This window comes from Aptenodytes forsteri, unplaced genomic scaffold, assembly GCF_000699145.1.
Source record: "Aptenodytes forsteri isolate BGI_AS27 unplaced genomic scaffold, ASM69914v1 Scaffold535, whole genome shotgun sequence".
NCBI lineage: Eukaryota > Metazoa > Chordata > Aves > Sphenisciformes > Spheniscidae > Aptenodytes > Aptenodytes forsteri.
This window is the reverse complement of record NW_008795855.1, coordinates 779,422-797,786: the sequence shown is the minus strand read 5'-3', so window position 1 is coordinate 797,786 and position 18,365 is coordinate 779,422. Positions and strand designations below refer to the sequence as shown.

The window sequence follows — 18,365 nt, the reverse complement described above, 5'->3', positions numbered from 1 at the left end:
ATGCATCAAAACAAGTATCAGAATAAATGGAAATGACTCTTTGATCCTGATTTGCTTTAAAATTTCAAATGGTACCTATTAGATACTGTCTAGCTCGTTTAGTGTAGTCTGTAATAGCCTATGATGGCTGCACTTGATAGTCCTTATAAACGAATCTTTAAGGACTAATTTGAAAGTGAAATTCTATGTTGGGAGGCTGAAAATAAATTAATGTACTTACTATGTCAGTTTTGTGGACCCTAGTGGCTGTTTTCCCAACAGCTCTGCTATCCTGTACCTCTCCTCTTGCCACCCTTGTTTTAAGAATACAGGAAGTACTGAGAGCAACTGTTGGGAGCAGTGGCATATCTCCCTTAGCACGTTGCATTGTGGAATGCAAGAGGAAGCTGAAAGAGGAAGGAAAAGCTTCCCCCTCTGCCAAGCTTTGCGTGTTTACATAGAGCTGCATGTTGAAATTGAGAGCTGCCACCACGAGGGAAGGTTGATAACTTTGCATTTGTGCTCATCAGTTAGTTGCTGCTCTGTGAATCTTGGAAAGGAGGAGGTGCCGTGGGATGTTGCAGCCTCCCCACAAGGTGGTGGTACTGCTCCAGGCAGAGCTTTGCGTCCCTCCTCAGACACCAGCGAGCTCCATCCCCAGGCACCAAGTGTGAAGATGTTACTTCCCTCTGGCGAATTCCTGAGGAAGGGCCTGCTACTTCTGTGTACCTGTGCCGGGCAGGTGGGCTGCAGCTGAGAGAGGAAAAAACCTGGGACACCACCCAGGGCTGCAGTAGCACAAAATGCATATTGGCACAGGGTTATATACATTAAGCTGCGCTGTAAGCAACAAGCTATTCCCATGGCTTCCCAGTAATCTGTGACCATAGGGTCTGCTTTCCCATGCTCCTCTTTTCTTAGGAGGATGAGGGCAGCATAGTTAGAAATCTTGTCATGAAAGCCTCAGTCCTTTGTCATCTCCTAAAACATGTGCTAATGCTACCCTGCATTTCCTTAGAAATTATCCCTCCTCAGCATCACCTGTTACTAAACCCTCTTTCTCCCCGAAGGTCTCCACTTTGCAGTTTTTCTTTGTGTAAAACCAAGGGCCAACCCTGAATTGTAGCAGATTCTTTTAAGTTGTTCATGTCTAATCTTGAACAACTGAGTAAAATTTAAATAGGTGTGCTGTCACTGAAGGAGAGTTTGAGCCTGTGGAGTTGCTCTGGTCTCTTGATCTCCTAGATCAAACACCAGCGATACAAACTGGAGTTGTGTATCCCGGGGAATAAGAGACAGGACTTGTGCTGTAGAGGTGAAGCTGAATTCCTAGCTTAGGCACAACGTCCCTAGCCAGTAGTGCAGTGTAACACCAGACTGAGTATCAGACTGCATCTGAGTGGTGTGGACTGTAGCAAGATAAGAGTCCCCTCTGCTTTCTAGAAATGCTACATTTCCTTAGACAAAACTGTGCCTGGAGGGTGCTGTGATTGTGTGGATTTCACAGGACAAATGGGAGTCCCCTTTGCAAATACTCATACTTTGTATGATCCAAATACATCTGAGCTCAGACTGTAACTTAGATCCCAGCGGTAAAGCAAAAACAAAAAACCAAAGGTCAGATTGTAAGCTTCCTTCAAGTATGCTGAAATCAAAATTGAGCAGCAGGGCCCACGATGGCCTCTAACAATCCTCACCCTGACAGCATAGTGGCCGTTAAACACACAGAAGCCTGACAGGGCCTCCTGCAGTTGCTGTTTTTCCCAGGAGATGTTCACAGATGCTGGGCAGATATCCTCTGTGAGGCCCCATGTGTGCAACCCTGAGGGACTCGGGACCTGCAAGTCCCTTATCCTGCGGAAAGGCAAGAAAAGAGTGTTGGATGCTGAGGGTCATGGTGTGCTCACATCAGAGCTGGGCTCCTGCATGGACCACAAAAGCAAACCAGCCCTGCCATTGGGTTGGTCATGAATTGCTTGCCCTTTCTTTGCTTTCTGGATGGTGGAAGGGTTTTACTTACTTTTCTAGCAGAAGAAATTTTCTCTTCAAATATAAATGCTGGGTCATACAATTTCTGTATAAAGTTTCCAAGACTTCCAGGCTAAAGCCATGAAGCCCAGCAGCCCTGTAGAGAGCAGCTAGAAAAGATGGAGCCTGACCCTGCCTCACCCTGGGGTGGGAAACACCATCAAACTTAAACCTGATAATCGCTACTGATGACGTTTGAAAGCACAAAAGAGACAGAAGGAGACCGAGCAGCAGTTGCCAGTCGGATGAAGGGTTGACAGCAGGGCTAATGCACATATAATAGCAGTTACGGGCTGTTAGGCGTGTGGATGTTTGGGGAGACTCCTATTGCCTTTTGAAGACATTTGGTGCTGATCCTGCATTTTATGATAGCTGTTTCGTGGTATTATTGCAGCTTAGGGCCTGACACTGTGCAGGTGGTGAGTGGTGCATGATTAGTCCCTTTCCAGGCTTAGTCCAAGCATACTGTTGGAGCTGGTTTGGTCACCTTTCTCTTGTGTTGGCAGAAACCACTGTAAAAGAAAACTCTTCATATGGCAGGAGGCTGATCCTTTCCCCGTTGTCTGGGGCTGGGCTGAGAAATGCAGGTCTTCTGATCCCAAAAAAGCAGTCCTCCACTGGCTTTTCCACTGGAAAGCAAATCACAAAGGGTGTTTTCTTAGGGCTGTTTCCTTTGCTCTGTGGAGATCTTCCTCAACAGCTGCTGGCCATGGTTGGAGGCAGGATGCTATGCTAAATGGATCTACAGTCTGACCGGTTTGGCTGTTCTTAAGAAGGAGCGAGAGAGATGCTTATCGCTTAGGCTATATTGAAGCCTGAGCTGTTGTTCATAGTTATTTATAACAAGGAGATTTTCAGCTATTTTAATAAGTAACTTTCCCAGGCTCCTGTAGTTGACCTAGCAGAGGCTGATTCCCCCCCTCTCCTCCCCCCAGCCATGGCACTATTTTCTTATATAAAAGCAGACTTTTGTCATTTTCTTGCTTCTACGTAAATTGTGTGACATAACAACTGAATGTCCTTGGGGATACATTTACCTGTTAAAGTGAACTGCAGAGGAACAGAGCTCAGAGCCTTCCTCCGTTTTGCTCCTGAAGCATCGTATGGATGGATCTCCTGCATCCAAGGCTTGGCTGTCAGGGTCACTGTTTACCTTGGGAAATCCTCAGCTCTTAGTTCCACGGGATATGTCCCTTCCAAGCCCATCCCATCCTACGTCAGAACACAGCCTTCCTGAAGCAGAAGGAAGACAGAGCTGAAGCATGGGCTCGGCCTCTAGACGTCAGCTGGGAAATGATGAGAGTCTGAGCACCCTGCCTCAAAGAGGGTTAGCTTTCGCGATAACAGATGAAAAGGATTTTACTTGCCAACGAAGGTATGCAATACGGAAAACAAACAATAATGCAGTACAGATACAGCAAATTCATGAGCTATGTGAAATTAAATTTATGCAAAACATATGAACAGAGAATGAAAAGAGAAACAAAAGTAAAAAGGAGAACACGTGTTCTTTCAGACAATCGTTAGTGTTGATCTAAGGAGAAATTATCTAGGAGGACAAAACGTATCCGGTATGCCTCAGTTTCAAGATGGGTTTGGGTATCCTTGTGGGAAGCCTTTCCATGTACATTGGTTCAAGGAGAGAGAGGAATGGTTGTGCTGCCAAATCTCTATTCTATTATTTTCCAGTATAAAAGTAGTTAAATCAGTATAAAGTAATTGGACAGAATCATATCATAAGGTAAAAATGATATTCCACGGCTCCTCAGAGCTCAGCAGTTTCTTCACACCTTTTGCCCTTGGACTGGCTGCTTTACTTGGCTTGTCCCTCAAACTTCCTGATCCTTTTACTTCCACATAAGCTACAGTAAAGCTAAGTTGATCTGGGCTGCCAGTGAATTAATAATTACTTGTATAGACTTAAACTACTAATCGTATCTAATCCTATTCTAACAGTTATCATATGCTATTTCCTATATTATCTATACTAAATATTATTTATAGGTTTATTCAGGCTGTATGGTAGATCTGAAACTGTGAGTCGTGTGCTTTGATTTTAATCCCCAGTGCCTCAAGCCATGCCGTTGGCTGGAGCAGTGATTTGTGGGGCTCAGCCTCATTGCAGAGCCCTGTTTGGTGTCAGGATGAGAGCAGGAGACCCCAAGCCTGGCCAGTTCCTGGCAAGGGACAGCCCTGACGTACTGCTGAAGTGTTGGGCATCTCTTCAGTACAAGGACTCTATTTTTTTTATATGTCTGTGTGTCAGGAGCCCTTACAACGAGGCTCTTGGCTCTTACCTTGCTGTGTACCTTAACGAATGAATAATAAAATGTGCCACAGGGAGACTAGAGCTCAGCTCAGGATTATCTATCTTTTTTTTTTTAATTAATTTGCGCTACAAATTGCACTTTTGCATTGAACACATTTTCCACAGCTTTGTCCTGAATATGACAAACTTTTTTTAGCTAAGAAGCAGCAAAATCACTGCAATTGGTTATTTCACATTTTCTCTTTGAAATATACCTAATATATATTTTTAAAGGCTGCACAAAAAGCCAGGAGACAAAATGTTGCATTTGACCCCAAATAAAAGGTATTTCAGCTTTTTACTTCCATTTATCCTGCTTCTTGTAAGTCCCAAATTTATTTGTTTCATGATTTGCATGTTTTGTGTGTAGGTTTTTTTCAATTGTGTGAGCAAACCAGAAATCGTTTACTTGCCAGCTGTATTCTGTGCTCCCAAGCTAAACTGTCTGCACAGTCTGTTAAACAAAGTTTGCTTTCTCTTGGGGGTTTGTTTTCTTAATATTTCTGCCACTTATTTCCCTGCCTGAGAATTACAATGAAAGTAAAAGTTCAAAATGTCCATTTAGATCACTTGCTGAGCTTTGAATACCGTCTGCTGTTGTTGGAGGCTCTAATATTTTAATGAATGCTTTTCTCTTGCAGGAATACTCGGGGACTCTGATATGTACCATGGTCTGATGGCAGGTGCTACTTGCACAGAAACTTATGCGATCCTGCTGCGTAGGCAAGACCCACATGTACAGGGAGATACAGCACTGTTTACTCTTGGAATTTGGGAATGGAGGGTAGAAAGAACGTCCTTTTCCAGCCTGGTATGTTAGCAGACTCGTGGGCTGTGTTTGTACTCCCCCCGCAGTTGCAAGAGGCGTCCATGAACTCAGATGTGGGCTTACCCGAGGGTGGCCTTCCCACCATTGCTGGCCCGTGTGTTATTGGCATGGTTGCTCAGCCAGTCCCCCCTCAAGTCAGGCCTGGCCCCGCTCGGCCCAACCCAGAGAAATTCCTGCTTTGTTTGAAGTGTGGGGTCTCTCTCCCTGACCGCCTCACAGGGCAAACTACAACCTCGCGTGTGCGTGCAGTTTGTAGCACTCTGCGGCCGTAACCTAGGCTCTGGTGCTTAGACTACAAGCACCTGGAGGAAGCATGCTGCACAAGTTTGCCCCATGAGGAAGGGGGTTGATGGCAGCCCTCTGTGCTGGCTCTTCTCCTGGCATGGGGCTGGGAAAGCCCAGGTGAACCCTGTCTTGTGGGGAGGGCCTGGTAACTGGGCTGAGGTGTAGAGCAGGTGGTAAAGGGAGACTTTCTGTCCCAAGGGGTTGGAAAGGTTTAGCCTTTGTGGCTGGGAAGGATTACTGGCTCTGGGTGCATTTAATAAAGTGCAAGGGCATTTTTAAATCACATTTTAAAGTGTACGTATTGGTTCTTTGGAATTTACACACATTTTATTTGCCCCTACTTGCTGAGTCCGAGCTTGTCCTTGTGACTGTGATAGCTAAAAACCTTTCTGGGAGGCAACAGACATCTCCTGCTCCCAATTTCTTAATCTGAGGATGTATGGAGATTTGGGAAGCCATTAGAAGGAGTTTGTAAGCGGGGCTCAGACAGGATCCTGGGAGGGATCTCTTCATCTCCTGAAGAGAGATGAAGTTGAGGAAGAGTTATGGGGTAAAGGTGCTCTGTGAGACTGGATAAACAGGTGTGTAGGCTGAAGGTTTATGTGGTTGTTGGGTTTTTGCTTCATTTCAGAATGGACGTGGACTTTGCGACTTAGCCACCTACATCAGTCACCTCAAAACATCTAGCCTGTGCTGAAGAGAAAAAGCCCCGGTGCTGAAATGGGAAACTGCAGCTGCTACCAGAGCAGGTAAGGGATCCTATGACAGTGAACATTTTAAGCATAACGTGTTCATCTCCTGCCCCCTCAACTCTTGAGAGGACCATGTGTGTATAGGTAAGCAGAGTAAGGTTTGACTGTTACTGAGGCACCTTTTCCTGCCTCCTCTTCCCCTTTCACTGCAGTATTTTATTCTCTCTTGGGCAACTTTTGGAGTGCTTTAGAGTTATGTTTGAACCCCACGGCGTTACTGACCCTGGCCAGCTGTGTCCCAGCTATGTGAGGTGACAGATCCTGTGGCTCTGCTGGTGGTGTGAGGGTGCAGGGCACTTGCCTCATCCAGGAGGAAGAAGGGGTATTTCTTGCAGAGGCTCAAAGCCTCTGACTGCCCAGCTTCACAGCAGCAAACCCCCAAATTCTGTGTGCCTGAATTCCCCCCCTGCCATGGTGCAAGGCTGGTTGCTGACAGAGATGTGTGGTGGTATCAGCTCAGCAGGGCTTGGGACACATCATTCCAGAGCAGAAAGCTTTTACCGGGCTCCTCATTCCCCAAGTGACCAGCTTTCATCTGTCAGTATTTTAGGGCTGACTGGGAGATATTTTTAGAAAAATTGTTGGTTTCTTTCTGATTGAGAAAGCTTCAGAACAAAGAGGCTTTGGGGAAAGCAAAAGGGCGGAAATTTGTCAGACAGACCTCCCCTAGAAAAGACCGGTCCAGCACATTTGTCACTTTGAGCTACCAGTTCTCTGTGTGACAGTAAGGAGGTGGGTACCCTCTTCTAAGACTTTCCTGCATTCTCATCCTATGACAGTTCATCCCTGTCACTGGCAGGGTTTTTGTCCTAGTAATTATAAACCAAAATCCAGGATGTGTGAGACACGATATAAAATATGACATATATACATGATGGCATTTGCATTTCGAAGTCTATTGGTGTGTACTAGCAACCTACATAGCGGCTTTGATAAGCAATGGGTCCGTAATGCCTTATGCTTGGAGAAGTCTAAGGAGTCTCTGTTGGACTTGTCTTACAGTAAGAGGGAAGGGTGCAAAATAGGTTAAATTAAGAAGGGACCCACCTGGGTTGTCTCCTCATGGGAGGAGGACTCCAGGCTAAAAGAGGGTCCCAGGTATGAGAGGCGCATAGGGAATGTGCTTCCTAAGGGCAGCAGGATTATCCACAAAGACCAGGCACCTTCCAGGCATTTCCTGAGCTATTTGGTAGCCACGGAGATCAAGGACATAGCTTTCAGATGGGAATGCCTTGATGCCTGCCTTGATGCCGAGTGAAGTGCAGGATGGAGGGGTCTGGCAGGTGAGCTTATGTTGATGGCTGCAGTCCATGGACGAGAATAGCTGCTTCCTCCCCTCTGGGCTGTTTAAGGGCTCGGAGTCAGCCTTTGCACAGAGGTCTTTGGCCTCCGATTAGCACAACTCACACAGCTGCTTCCTCCCCTCTGGGCTGTTTAAGGAGTCAGCCTTTGCACAGAGGTCTTTGGGCTCCGATTAGCGCAACTCACACCACCTCAGTGGGGAAGGGAGGCTGGCAGTTTGCCAGGCGTGTGATATTGTTAAATTGTAAATGAGAAAGGATCCAGACAGCTGCGCTCCGCTCCGCATTGCAGATCAGCAGAAGAGTCAGAGAGCCGTCTCTGGTCATTGTCAAAAGGCAGGCTAAAGATTCACAGATAGTGGAGGTGGCTCAGTTAGCGGTCACGTCCGTGCATCTTCATGGTGCTAGAGGAGAGTGCTAGGGAGGCAGCACTGTCAGCACCACCCAAACCCACTTAAAAACTGTAGGGCACGTGGTAGGACTGGGGAGAAGATAAGCAGCTCTGAGGTGAATGAATTTGGATCTTTTTATTATTTTTTTTCTTAAGAAGAAAAGTAGTTTGCCAGAGGTGACTCCAAACATTGCAGTGTGACACTGCACCCGGACGCATGGGTCACGCTTGTCTATGTAAGGGGCCGGCGTCTTCAGGAGCTGGGTATCAGTCACTTGCTGACCCATGCTGTGATTCTGTGAGTGCGCAAAAAGCAAATTTGCTGGTAATGGGGGAAAAAAACATTTTTCAGGCAGTCTGAAAGGACGGCAGCAGTCCACTGGCAGAATGTGAGTCAGAGGGTAACCTTGGATTCCTTTGATCATTGTCTACTTCCTAGTTCTGTTTGAAAGGACTGCGTCTTCATAAACCTGTGGCTTCCCCACTGACTTTTCAGTGACAACTAACACTTCTGTTTCTGAAGAGTTATACACAAAATGGTAAAGACCTTTTGGGGAGTTTAAACTGATGCCACTTTGCTGATTTCAGTGGAGCCCTGACTGTATTCACCAGGTGTGGCTCAGCAGGTCTTCCTGAGGAGATCTAATGCAGAAGTCCTGTGAAATAGGAGAATATGTACTCTACAAGCAAAGTGGGAGGAAGGGGACTGGATTGCAAAGGATTTTTGGAGCAGGATTAATCCCTAGATAACCACCATCCATTTGGGCTGTAACTACCGGGTCGTGTTCCTAGGAGCCAGTCTTGGTCCAGATGAAATGAGTTGGTTTTGGCTGTGAGAGAAGAAGTTTCTATATCAAAGAACTACTGTCAAATCCAGCTACTTCTGGATTTGACCCTTTGTTAGTAGCAGCTGAAGCCTAGGACAGATGCGGAGAAGTGATTGTACATCAGATGCAGATGCACAGCTGAGCTGTTTCAAGAAACTGGCATGTAGCTCTCCATGTTCTGCAGAAGAGGTGTGTTGGTGCCCCAGGGCTAACTGACAGCACTGCATTGCCTTGGGATTATATTTTTTTTAATGCCAAATAGGTACAAATCTTGGGAGAATGACTCAGCTAAAGTAATCAACGAAAAGATTCCTGTTGATACCAGTGGGCTGGTAAATGTGAAGTTCAGACAGACGGTCCTTCTGTGTTGCATCTAGAGTGAAGCTGGTGTGAAGACTGACCAGCTGGGGTCAGTGCTAACTCAGGTAGCTTGGCTTCACGCAGGTTCTCTGCAGTATAATTGTGCCTGAACCCTTCCACCTGTAAGAATACAGTAGTGGTCTAAAATACCTCCTAATTCCTTTGCTAAGAAGTCAGGCATTAGGACATGTGTGCCTTGTTGTAAGACAAGCTGTGGCAGGCTGAGAATCATCCAGCTATCTAGGTGGAGTTACAGCCTGTAGAGAGGCTTATCACCTGTCAGTGAACATGAGGAAGAAAGATCTGTTTTTCAGGGAGACCAGCAACAACTGCACAGACCTCTCTATACAGCAGTTTTGTATTTGCCACTTCTACAGCCCCAGATCTTCCTCTTCAGAACACGGGAAATACTTGAGCTCTTCATCAGTGACACTGTGTTTAAAGTTCACAGTTTGCTAGATTAAGTAGGCTTGTTGCTGTGGGGAAATATTTTTGTCTGGCTGAGGATCCCCATTCTACCCTGCCATCTGTTGATTATTGCAGTAGCAGTTTTTAAAAAACCCATTGAAGTGCCCGCTCATGAGTTGTGTTACCTTTCAGAAGTCACCTCTGATTGCTCTGGCTTGCCATGGGTCTCACTGGTCTATCATCTCTGCAGTTGTCAGTCTCACAATGGTGCTGTGCAGCTTTATTAAAGCTATCCCAGGGAAGTGTGATTCTGGACTGGCTGAAAGCCGCATTCTCTTGCCTTAGGAAGTCATGACTTCATACTTTTGTACTTGTTAACAGCTGGAGCCAAACTTGCCTGGTTTGGAAATTGTGGTCTGCTAAGAAGCTAGACCTCTCCTCATCTCATAGTCTGGAGCAGAAAACAGACGTTGAGAAAGCTAGATCCAAAGCAGAGAGCCTACAGACTTTTCTTGGTGCCTCTGCTGTACTTGAAGTTCATTTCCCTTTTCAGCAGGATACAAATACTCTGTTAACAGTTTTTAATGACTATAGTGATCTAAATCACAGTGCATGCTTGGACTTGCAGTCGTAGGTCAGATGGCTGTGTGGCACAGTGTAGGGACGTGGGGGCAGGGTAAAGCTTTTAATGCTAGCTTGCCCTTTGAAATGAAGGGAAAAAGGTCGCCTCCCTCCAGACAGCTTGCTTTCTACTGTGGCCTGCTTCTCACTGTTACCTACGCCTGTAGAGCAGAGGGGTCTAGATCAGTCTCCTGAGGTGGCTTCATCTCCCTCTGATAGACTGGCACTATTCCCAACCCTGTGTGGGGGCAGGTCCAGGGCAAGGCTGGGAGCGCAGCACCACATAGACATGTCTGATATGGTTCTGTTATCAGACTGGCATCTGGTTTGCGAGCACATGGCCGGCTGTCACATCAGGGGTAGCTGTAGCTTATGCTTGTATTGTAATTGCAGTGGCATTTCAGCTTCAATCAATTTCATGTTCTTGCTGTTACCTTGGGCTCTTAGGCAAGTGGTAAACAAAACTGGTATTTGACAACATTCCTAAAAATTGCTTATGATACAGGTTTCCCCCCCCTGGTTAAAAAGCCTTGAAATACTAATTATGATGGCGTTCACCAGGTTTGCCAACCAGTAAGTCACTACTGCTGCCACCTCATCTGCAGAAAGAGGACAGGAAGGGACTGGAGCCTAGCTGGTTTAGTACGTTTGTGTCTCATAAGAGTACTTGTGGGTTTTGTACCAAGGAGGGCTTTTGAAACCTGTGTCTTCTCTTTAGTCACAGTGAGACAGCATGAAAGACAAAACAAAACTGCTTTCTTAATGTGTTAGAAATGTAGACTTAATTAGGAATTTAATATAAAAATTTAAAAAAATAAAATACTGTGTCAGATGTCCCCCGCAGCAGTGAAGTGAACACATTACAAAGAAAGTCTGTGTTAATTAGCATGTATTGACAAAAGTGCCACAACAATTTATAATTGTTTGTCCCTTTGTAAATTGATAAAAAAAGCATGATACAGAAATCTATCCATACATAGCATAAGACTTTTACAGGTAAGACATTTGTACATCCATTTAACCTCAGGTGATCCACTCATTCAGCCTTGACCACTCAGGAGAATTCCGATTTTTCTACTTTCCATTTTCAGCACTGAACATTCGCTCCTAGAAAGAGAGCAGTAAACATACAGCAGCTGAGTAAGAGTTTTGGATGTGGACTGTGCTTTAGCAAAGCAGGCTTAAGTCGCTGCTAAGTAGTTGTCCAGTCAGCAAGAACAAATGCCTAGATCAGGTACACTTGGTGTGCATTCCCCCCGCCCCCCAAACACACAGTTCAGTTAATCCCATTTGAAAGACTCTCCATAAACTGACAGAAAAAACTTTCACATGGCTTGGCTACACTATCTCTTCTTGGTGCCTCCTAGTGCCAAGTTACAGGCATGACTTATTTCCAGCTCACTGAAGATTATTTATGTGTCTTGTACCACTGCTAACAGATAAGGAGTTTAGAATTAGACCTGAGAGACTTTTCACTTCGACAGTACTGTTATCTTGATTAGCTGCCAGTCTAAACACTGCCTTGGGCCTCAAACAGCAGGTGTGGCTGTATACATCTGGCATGAACTCTTTCTTGAGATGCAGTGAAGTTTACCAAGTTCACTTAATTTAGGTGGCCAGTTTGCTAGCTGCCTGTCCTACATAACATGTACCACCTGTATAAAAACCTGATCGGACTTGCTTACAGGTTCCTAATCCTTAGCCATACCACAAGGAACTGTAGGTTAGCTGCAGTGCTTGGGAGGAACGTGAGAGGTGGCAGGATACAGCATGATATAACATCTACCTTTAACATCCTCTCCAGTTTAACTGCATCTGCAGCAAATTTTCTGATCCCATCAGATAATTTCTCCACAGCCATTTGGTCTTCGTTATGGTGCCAGCGGAATGCCTTCTCATCCAGGTGAATCTTTTCAAGCTCACATGCCTGAGCTGTGCAAGGGGAATGGAAAGAGAGACAAATCATATTATCAGATTATTATCAAATACCACAGGCTTCCTAAAACAGTCTCAAGATTCTGACCATCTCCAGCTGTTGAAAAATTTCAAACACCAGTTTCAACAGGACTTGCTACATGAGCACACTTTGGGCTGCAGGACTGAAAATGCTCCAGATCTGGCTTTGGAGGGGTGGGGAAGTCATCTAGATAATCAGTTTCTCTTAAAATACAATGTTTACATGTATGCCATTATCTTGTGTCTGCTTCTGAATGGTACGGTACTTTCAGGCCTATTATAAAGAATTATGCAACAGTCCTACGCAGTGAGACATTCTAAGCAAATACGCTGAACAATTAGGTCTTTGATTATTTGGCAAGTACGTTAACAAAAGCTCAATTGATAACATGCCTACAAGGCAGCTAGCACCCTGTAAGCAGCAACCCATGACTACAGCTGTGCACAAATCTCATCTTCTAAGCTGTAAAGTAGCATTTTAATGAGGCTACAGAAAAGGAATAGTAGTGCAATGGGAACATATATTCAAAAGCATCGTGGCACAGTATCACTAGATGAAATCACTTAGTCTTGCATACGATTAATTTCTAGAGCTTCTGGAGGGAAAAGGCATCTCTTGGCATGTCTAGAGCTAACTGCATCACTGATGCAATATTAACATAAGATTAAACCAGGTTTGGCATCTTTGCTAATATTCAGTAAAATTTCATCCCAAGCATATGAGGTATAAAGTTCCTTCTGCTCTCCCTGTCCTCTCAGGAGAGGGTACACAGTGTTTAAGCACACTCACAACCCATCGTCATTCCAGTTAGCGTACTCAGTGGGGCCCAAGACCCTAAAGAAGTGACTGTGTGTCAGCAACTGTAGCAGTACTGTTGTAATCAGGCTACAGTATTTCCATTAGAGAGGGGTCAATATCTATCCTTAAAGCAGAATGGAAGCAAACACCGCAGGGCTGAGTGGAACCACGTACTCTTAACATTCAGGAAGAAAGGGAGACTGAGCAAGCCCGTGTTACATAGGTGTGGACTTACCCTCCTTTACACTCAGTGTGGGAGTTAACTTGACATACTCTTTGCTGAGCTCTCCCAAAAGCTTGGGTGAAATAGTGAGATAGTCACAGCCTGTAAGCGCTTTTATTTCTCCTGTATTTCGAAATGAAGCACCCATCACGATAGTTTTGTAGCCAAACTTTTTGTAGTAGTTATAGATCTTAGTGACACTCTTCACTCCTAAAAAGGAGAAATCAGCAATTTTCAGAATAATTTATTTGAAGTACAAATGATTTAGAACATGCTCAAAACCAACATTTTTTTCATTAAGAGGGTTTATACAAGTAAACTGCAGTTTGAATGAGTAGCTACTGTATTTTTAGTAATACGTTAAAAGGAAAGCTCACCTGGATCCTCTGAAGGCTCGTAGGTTTTCTTATCTCCATTTGCAACATACCAATCCAGGATACGTCCTACGAATGGGGAAATCAGAGTAACTCCAGCTTCAGCACAGGCAACTGCCTGAGCAAAGGAGAACAGCAGGGTCATGTTGCAGTGAATCCCATACTCTGCTTCCAGAACCCTGCAGACACAGGCTGGCTTAAAACAGTAGCTTGCTCACCTACTAAATTTACATTTTAGTAACAAGCTAGTAGGTTAAACGACTGAATGTCTTGAGTTAAATTAGGAACGTGGTACAGTTTATAAGCTTTAAAGTTTTAAGCTAACAGCAGATGTTTTGCACTGCCAGACTCTGCTTTATTTAATGCTGTTCCTTGAACCAAATGCAGACAACTTAGCCTGATATTTCAGGAAACTCTGTTTACAAGTGGCCTGGCCCTTGTATGAACAAACTTTTCCTGTTGCAACAGAAAGCTGTAGCAGAGCACCTTGCTTGCTAGCTGTAGCCCTAGCAACAGATTTCCTGGTGCAGTGCTTTCAGAACAATTCTTTATTTTAACTGCAGAATGCGTTTGTCAGTCAGGTGCCTGTGAACAGGCAGAAGCATGCTATGAGACTCAGCGTACCAGGTACAGAAGTACTTACTTGCCAGCCTGGATTCCTTCCCATGTTGAAGAGAGCTTTATGAGAATACGATCTTTACCAATTCCTGCTTCCTTATAAAGGTCAATGAGGCGCCTGGCCCTTTGAATCATTCCTTCCTTATCAAAGGACAACCTTTGAAACAAGAGCAGGACTGCTTAAAACTTGTTTGAAACAAGAGCAGGACTGCTTAAAACTGACTTTTTTTTTTTTTAAAGGCTCTTCCTCCCCAAACCCCATTGAAAAACGTTGTCCATTTTATCAGCATTTATATGCCAATAGCAGGTTTTTGTTCTCAGAGATACTTCCTAGATTGTGAGCCCATCAAGTAGGTGTAGGACAGCACCGCTACTCTAATAGAGTAGTAATAATCAGAGTAGCAAGCGGATCCTCTACTATTTAGAGGATCCAGAGCTCAAGGTAGCTTTCCTTGAGAAAGTTATAGACTAAAGTTTTCCTCAAGTTTTTCGTAACGAATGCAGAAGCTGAGCATTAGAAGTGAATTGGCAATGAGCAGGTTAACAGACAAATCCTATGCACGTCTTGAAATAAACTGTTAAAACAGATCTTGGTAAATTGAGAAGACATTATCACACAAAAGAGAATGAGCAAAACTACTGGAAGCATGAGGTTTCCCTTGCTTAAGGAACAACAAGAAGATTACAAAAATCCAAACTCAGTATTACTTGTTTTCATAGTTTTGTCACCAAGTTATAGTCAAGCAAACTAAGTAAAATCCATTCTCTAATTAAACAAATATTAACAATATAAACTCTTGCCAGCCTTATAACAGTGAGCTGTCTAGTCAAGAACATCTTTCTCCAACTCACATCATGTCTCTTTTTGTATGTACAAATATCCAGGGTAACCCAGAGGAAAAAGAGCCAACCTTGCATCTACTTCTGTGGACACGCGGCCAGGTATCCTCTTCAATATTTCAGCTCCAAATAATACAAAAAGTTTGTCACAAGCATTTTTGATCTGCTCCTCTTCTGACCTGAAAACCACAAAGAGCAAAATCATTTCTGGGGGGGGGGGAAAGTGCATTCACACCTTGCCATGGATTTGAAGGTCAAATTTCACAGCCCATTTAACATTAAATTCCAGAGTTCAAATAGCCTCTTCTGCTCTGCTCCATGTTTGTGTTCTGCCCTCTGTGTTCCACCAGCAGTATTAGCCTCTGGATACTATTTCCTATAATGCTGTCAACTCAAGAGTGCCTTCCTGAGCAGTCCTAGAAGGCCACGCATCTTAAATATAGATCTACTGAGATAAAAAACCCTCTTTACTTACCCACCAAGTTTTTTCCCATAGGCAACAGCATCATCCACAAGTTCCTGGTAAGCTGGCATCTGAGCAGCAGCTAGTATCAGAGATGGGTTTGTGGTGGCATCTAGGGGCTTGTACTCATCAATTGCTAGGGAAGTAAAAATAGCCTGTTTAAAACAATCAGCAGGCCTGAGCAATTAGAAGGATTTTGCTCAAATACCTGAGAATGTAAAACACTTTCGGCTGTAGGACAGTAGCGTTCGCGATAGAGCAGACTAGTGCACAATGATGTTTAAATACCCCTGCCTGAAAGCTGGCTTGTGCCAGAACTACCAGAACAAGGTTAACAAAGCTACAGTAATAAGACACAGCAAACTTCACTCACTACTGTAGATGCTACCCAAAAGAAATAAACTTGTAGAAGTGACAGATGAAGAGAAGTGGTACTAATTTTCAGCTCCTCACATCTGTCCGTATCATATTCACCAGCATAGCTGAGTTCCAGGCATCACAGGGGGAAAGTAAAGACAGGGGGATCTTTCTACCCTTCTAGCAGTTAGGCTTTTGGGTTTTTGTTTTGTCTACGACCAGAACAGGAGAAAAACTCATCTGTTGGAAAAGTTGCTAGAGCCTTACTGCATTTTAAAACTTTTTCAAACAGTTGCAGACCAGTTCTTAGTATCTGTTCTTGCAATTTCCTTGTACTACCAGGCTTCCTTCCTTGTAGAAGATACTTGAACCTTTGGCTTACCTAAAGCCCCGGACTACACCTATTTCAGGTGATACCAGTTGTTTACCAGAGTAGGCTGTGACCATGCATGTGCATTGTCTGGCCCTAATCAGAGCTGAGCTGCCTGGCATGCAGAGCCTGACTCAGCAAACAGGGGAGAGCCTCTGCAGGCCCTTCAGCAATTTCTGCTTACAAGCTCCCTTGTTAACACAGCTAAATGTCAAAAACAACAAAATATTTATTACCAGCTCATTTTCCTCAGCGTTGTTGCACAGGGATGAAAACCCAAGTTAGAGAGCGCAACTTTATTTTTTCAGTCATAGAAGAAAATAAGTATTGTTTTTCCATAGCTCCCTCCTAGGCAATGATCATGATCCTGGAGCAAGTCCACTCCATACAAACGGGTCCTTCAAAACACACTTCAATTCACATGGATACTGCTTAAAATAAAGTAAGATGAAACTCAGTTCTGAAGCATACACACAGTTTTAGAGAAGTCTGTTTTGACAGCGCTTATTACTCCTCTCCAGCCTTGCAGCACTTGAAGACTCTTACGGGTCTCTGGCAACATGCGTAAATTAATCTCGTTAAGTCTGTCACCCAGTTTTCCTCACCCAGTCTTCCTTTAGGTCTGTCAGAAACCAGTTAGCAGCCTGAGTTTTAGGTGTGCAGGACAAGCTTTCAGTGGGGGGCGGTCCGTGACCGTTGTGCCACCTTTCCTCATTGTGAGCACAAAGGAAGCTGGGCAAAAGAGTAAGTGTATTCCGGTCCGGCTTAGTTAAAAAGCGAAACTAGTGCAGCTACTGGAGAAGCCGCCACCGCTTACTGCAGGTGCGGTGTAGGAAAGGATGCCGGTCTGAATGGTCCTGCACCGTACTGAGACGTTTATCTATAAACAAAACTGGGAACTGGTGTTAGCAACAACTGCACCTTAACCAGCATCAGCGTTTAACCTGAACAGGGAGGGAGTCAGATGTTGACTGTAGCCTTGTTTGGACTGTAAGGATTGACAGGTGACAACAGGCAGCCAGAGATCAACTGTAAAACTCTTTCAAGGAGCTTGTTAAAACTTTCCGGTGGACAGCGCTCGGCCTCCTTACAGCCACCCGTACACAAGGGGTGTGCTGTGTGTGTGGCCCCCCTCGGCCATCACAAGGGGTTTGGTTTTTTTTTTTTCTTCCCATTATGCTTTTTTGAAACCGGGGTAGACAGTGTAATGTTTTGGATTCATGCAATTTCAGCACACGCTGGGCTTTAGCCAGGTTTGTCACTACTCAAAGGTACACAAATCTGACAAGGCTGAAGTTACCTAGTCACTTAGCGTTTCCAACTCTCTCGATGCAACGCTTGGTAAAGCTGCATCAAATGCTCCGTACCTCTCATGGTATGGTGGTTGTCCGGCAGGTCAGATGGACTCTTGAAGTAACAGTTTCTCCCTAATGTTTCATGCAGCCTGACACTTGGAGTCAGGCAATCTGAAGCGCTGAACAGATACACGTTACCTAGAGTCAGTGCAAGTACGTAAATACACGCAGACAGCGTCACGGGGCACATGTCTGAGCTGTTGCTACCCCTGCGTGCTCTTAAATGTACTAATATAAGGCATTTGACGGCTGCCGTTTAGGATTGTTTATTCATCACCTATAGGATTAGGCAGGCAGCAGGCAGATGACCACAGGCTTCAGTGACGGCAGAACAGGATTCAAGAAGCATTGCTCTGCGCAACCCAGAGACGTTCAGGGGAGGGATTTTTCAGATCCGATGTACCGGGAAAGTTGCGTGCCCGTGCAGGCGCGCAGGCAGTGACAGCTTGGGAACAAGCGGCTTTACAATCGAACGCCACCTCCCTTCCTCGGAAAGGAGAGCGCTTGCTCGTTCTCATGAGATAAGGAAAACAAAAGCACTCTTGCATTGTTTTCTTTGCTTCACAACTGCTTTGCTTCTGCCATTTGGGGGGGAAAAAAAAAACCCAAACCTGCCACAACAAAACCAAAAAACAAATCTACACTGGTTATTGGAAAAACCCAACTTTGTTAGCCCCGCAGAGCTTATCTTGTCGAGTCTGGCACTTCCTAGTAACAGCACGTGGGTTTGCACCCACTCCAGGTCAAACTGGGGGGGGAAAAGAAAAGTCATCGGAGGGTCCGACGAGTGGAACTGGATCGAACCCCCAGGCTGGCGGCTGCGAAGGCCTGGGTTCAGAGGGGGCGTACGGCAGAAGGAGGCGCAGTGACCGGCAGACTGAGCTGGCAGGGCGCTGGGTCGCGCCTGGGGGTCCGGGGGGG

General features: G+C 45.0%; 1 protein-coding gene across 1 annotated transcript; it reads right to left on the bottom strand.

Moving 5' to 3' along the window:
- Positions 1 to 10,962: 10,962 nt before the first annotated feature.
- TALDO1 (transaldolase 1) lies at positions 10,963 to 17,634 on the bottom strand. Its single transcript, XM_009283724.1, has 8 exons — positions 17,457 to 17,634; positions 15,375 to 15,498; positions 14,971 to 15,078; positions 14,085 to 14,216; positions 13,445 to 13,620; positions 13,080 to 13,277; positions 11,876 to 12,021; positions 10,963 to 11,196 (listed from the first exon to the last, which is right to left on the bottom strand). The coding sequence occupies exons 1-8, from the start codon at positions 17,632 to 17,634 to the stop codon at positions 11,164 to 11,166; spliced, it is 1,095 nt and encodes a 364-aa protein (XP_009281999.1). The 3' UTR covers positions 10,963 to 11,163.
- Between the last annotated feature and the right edge of the window lie 731 nt (positions 17,635 to 18,365).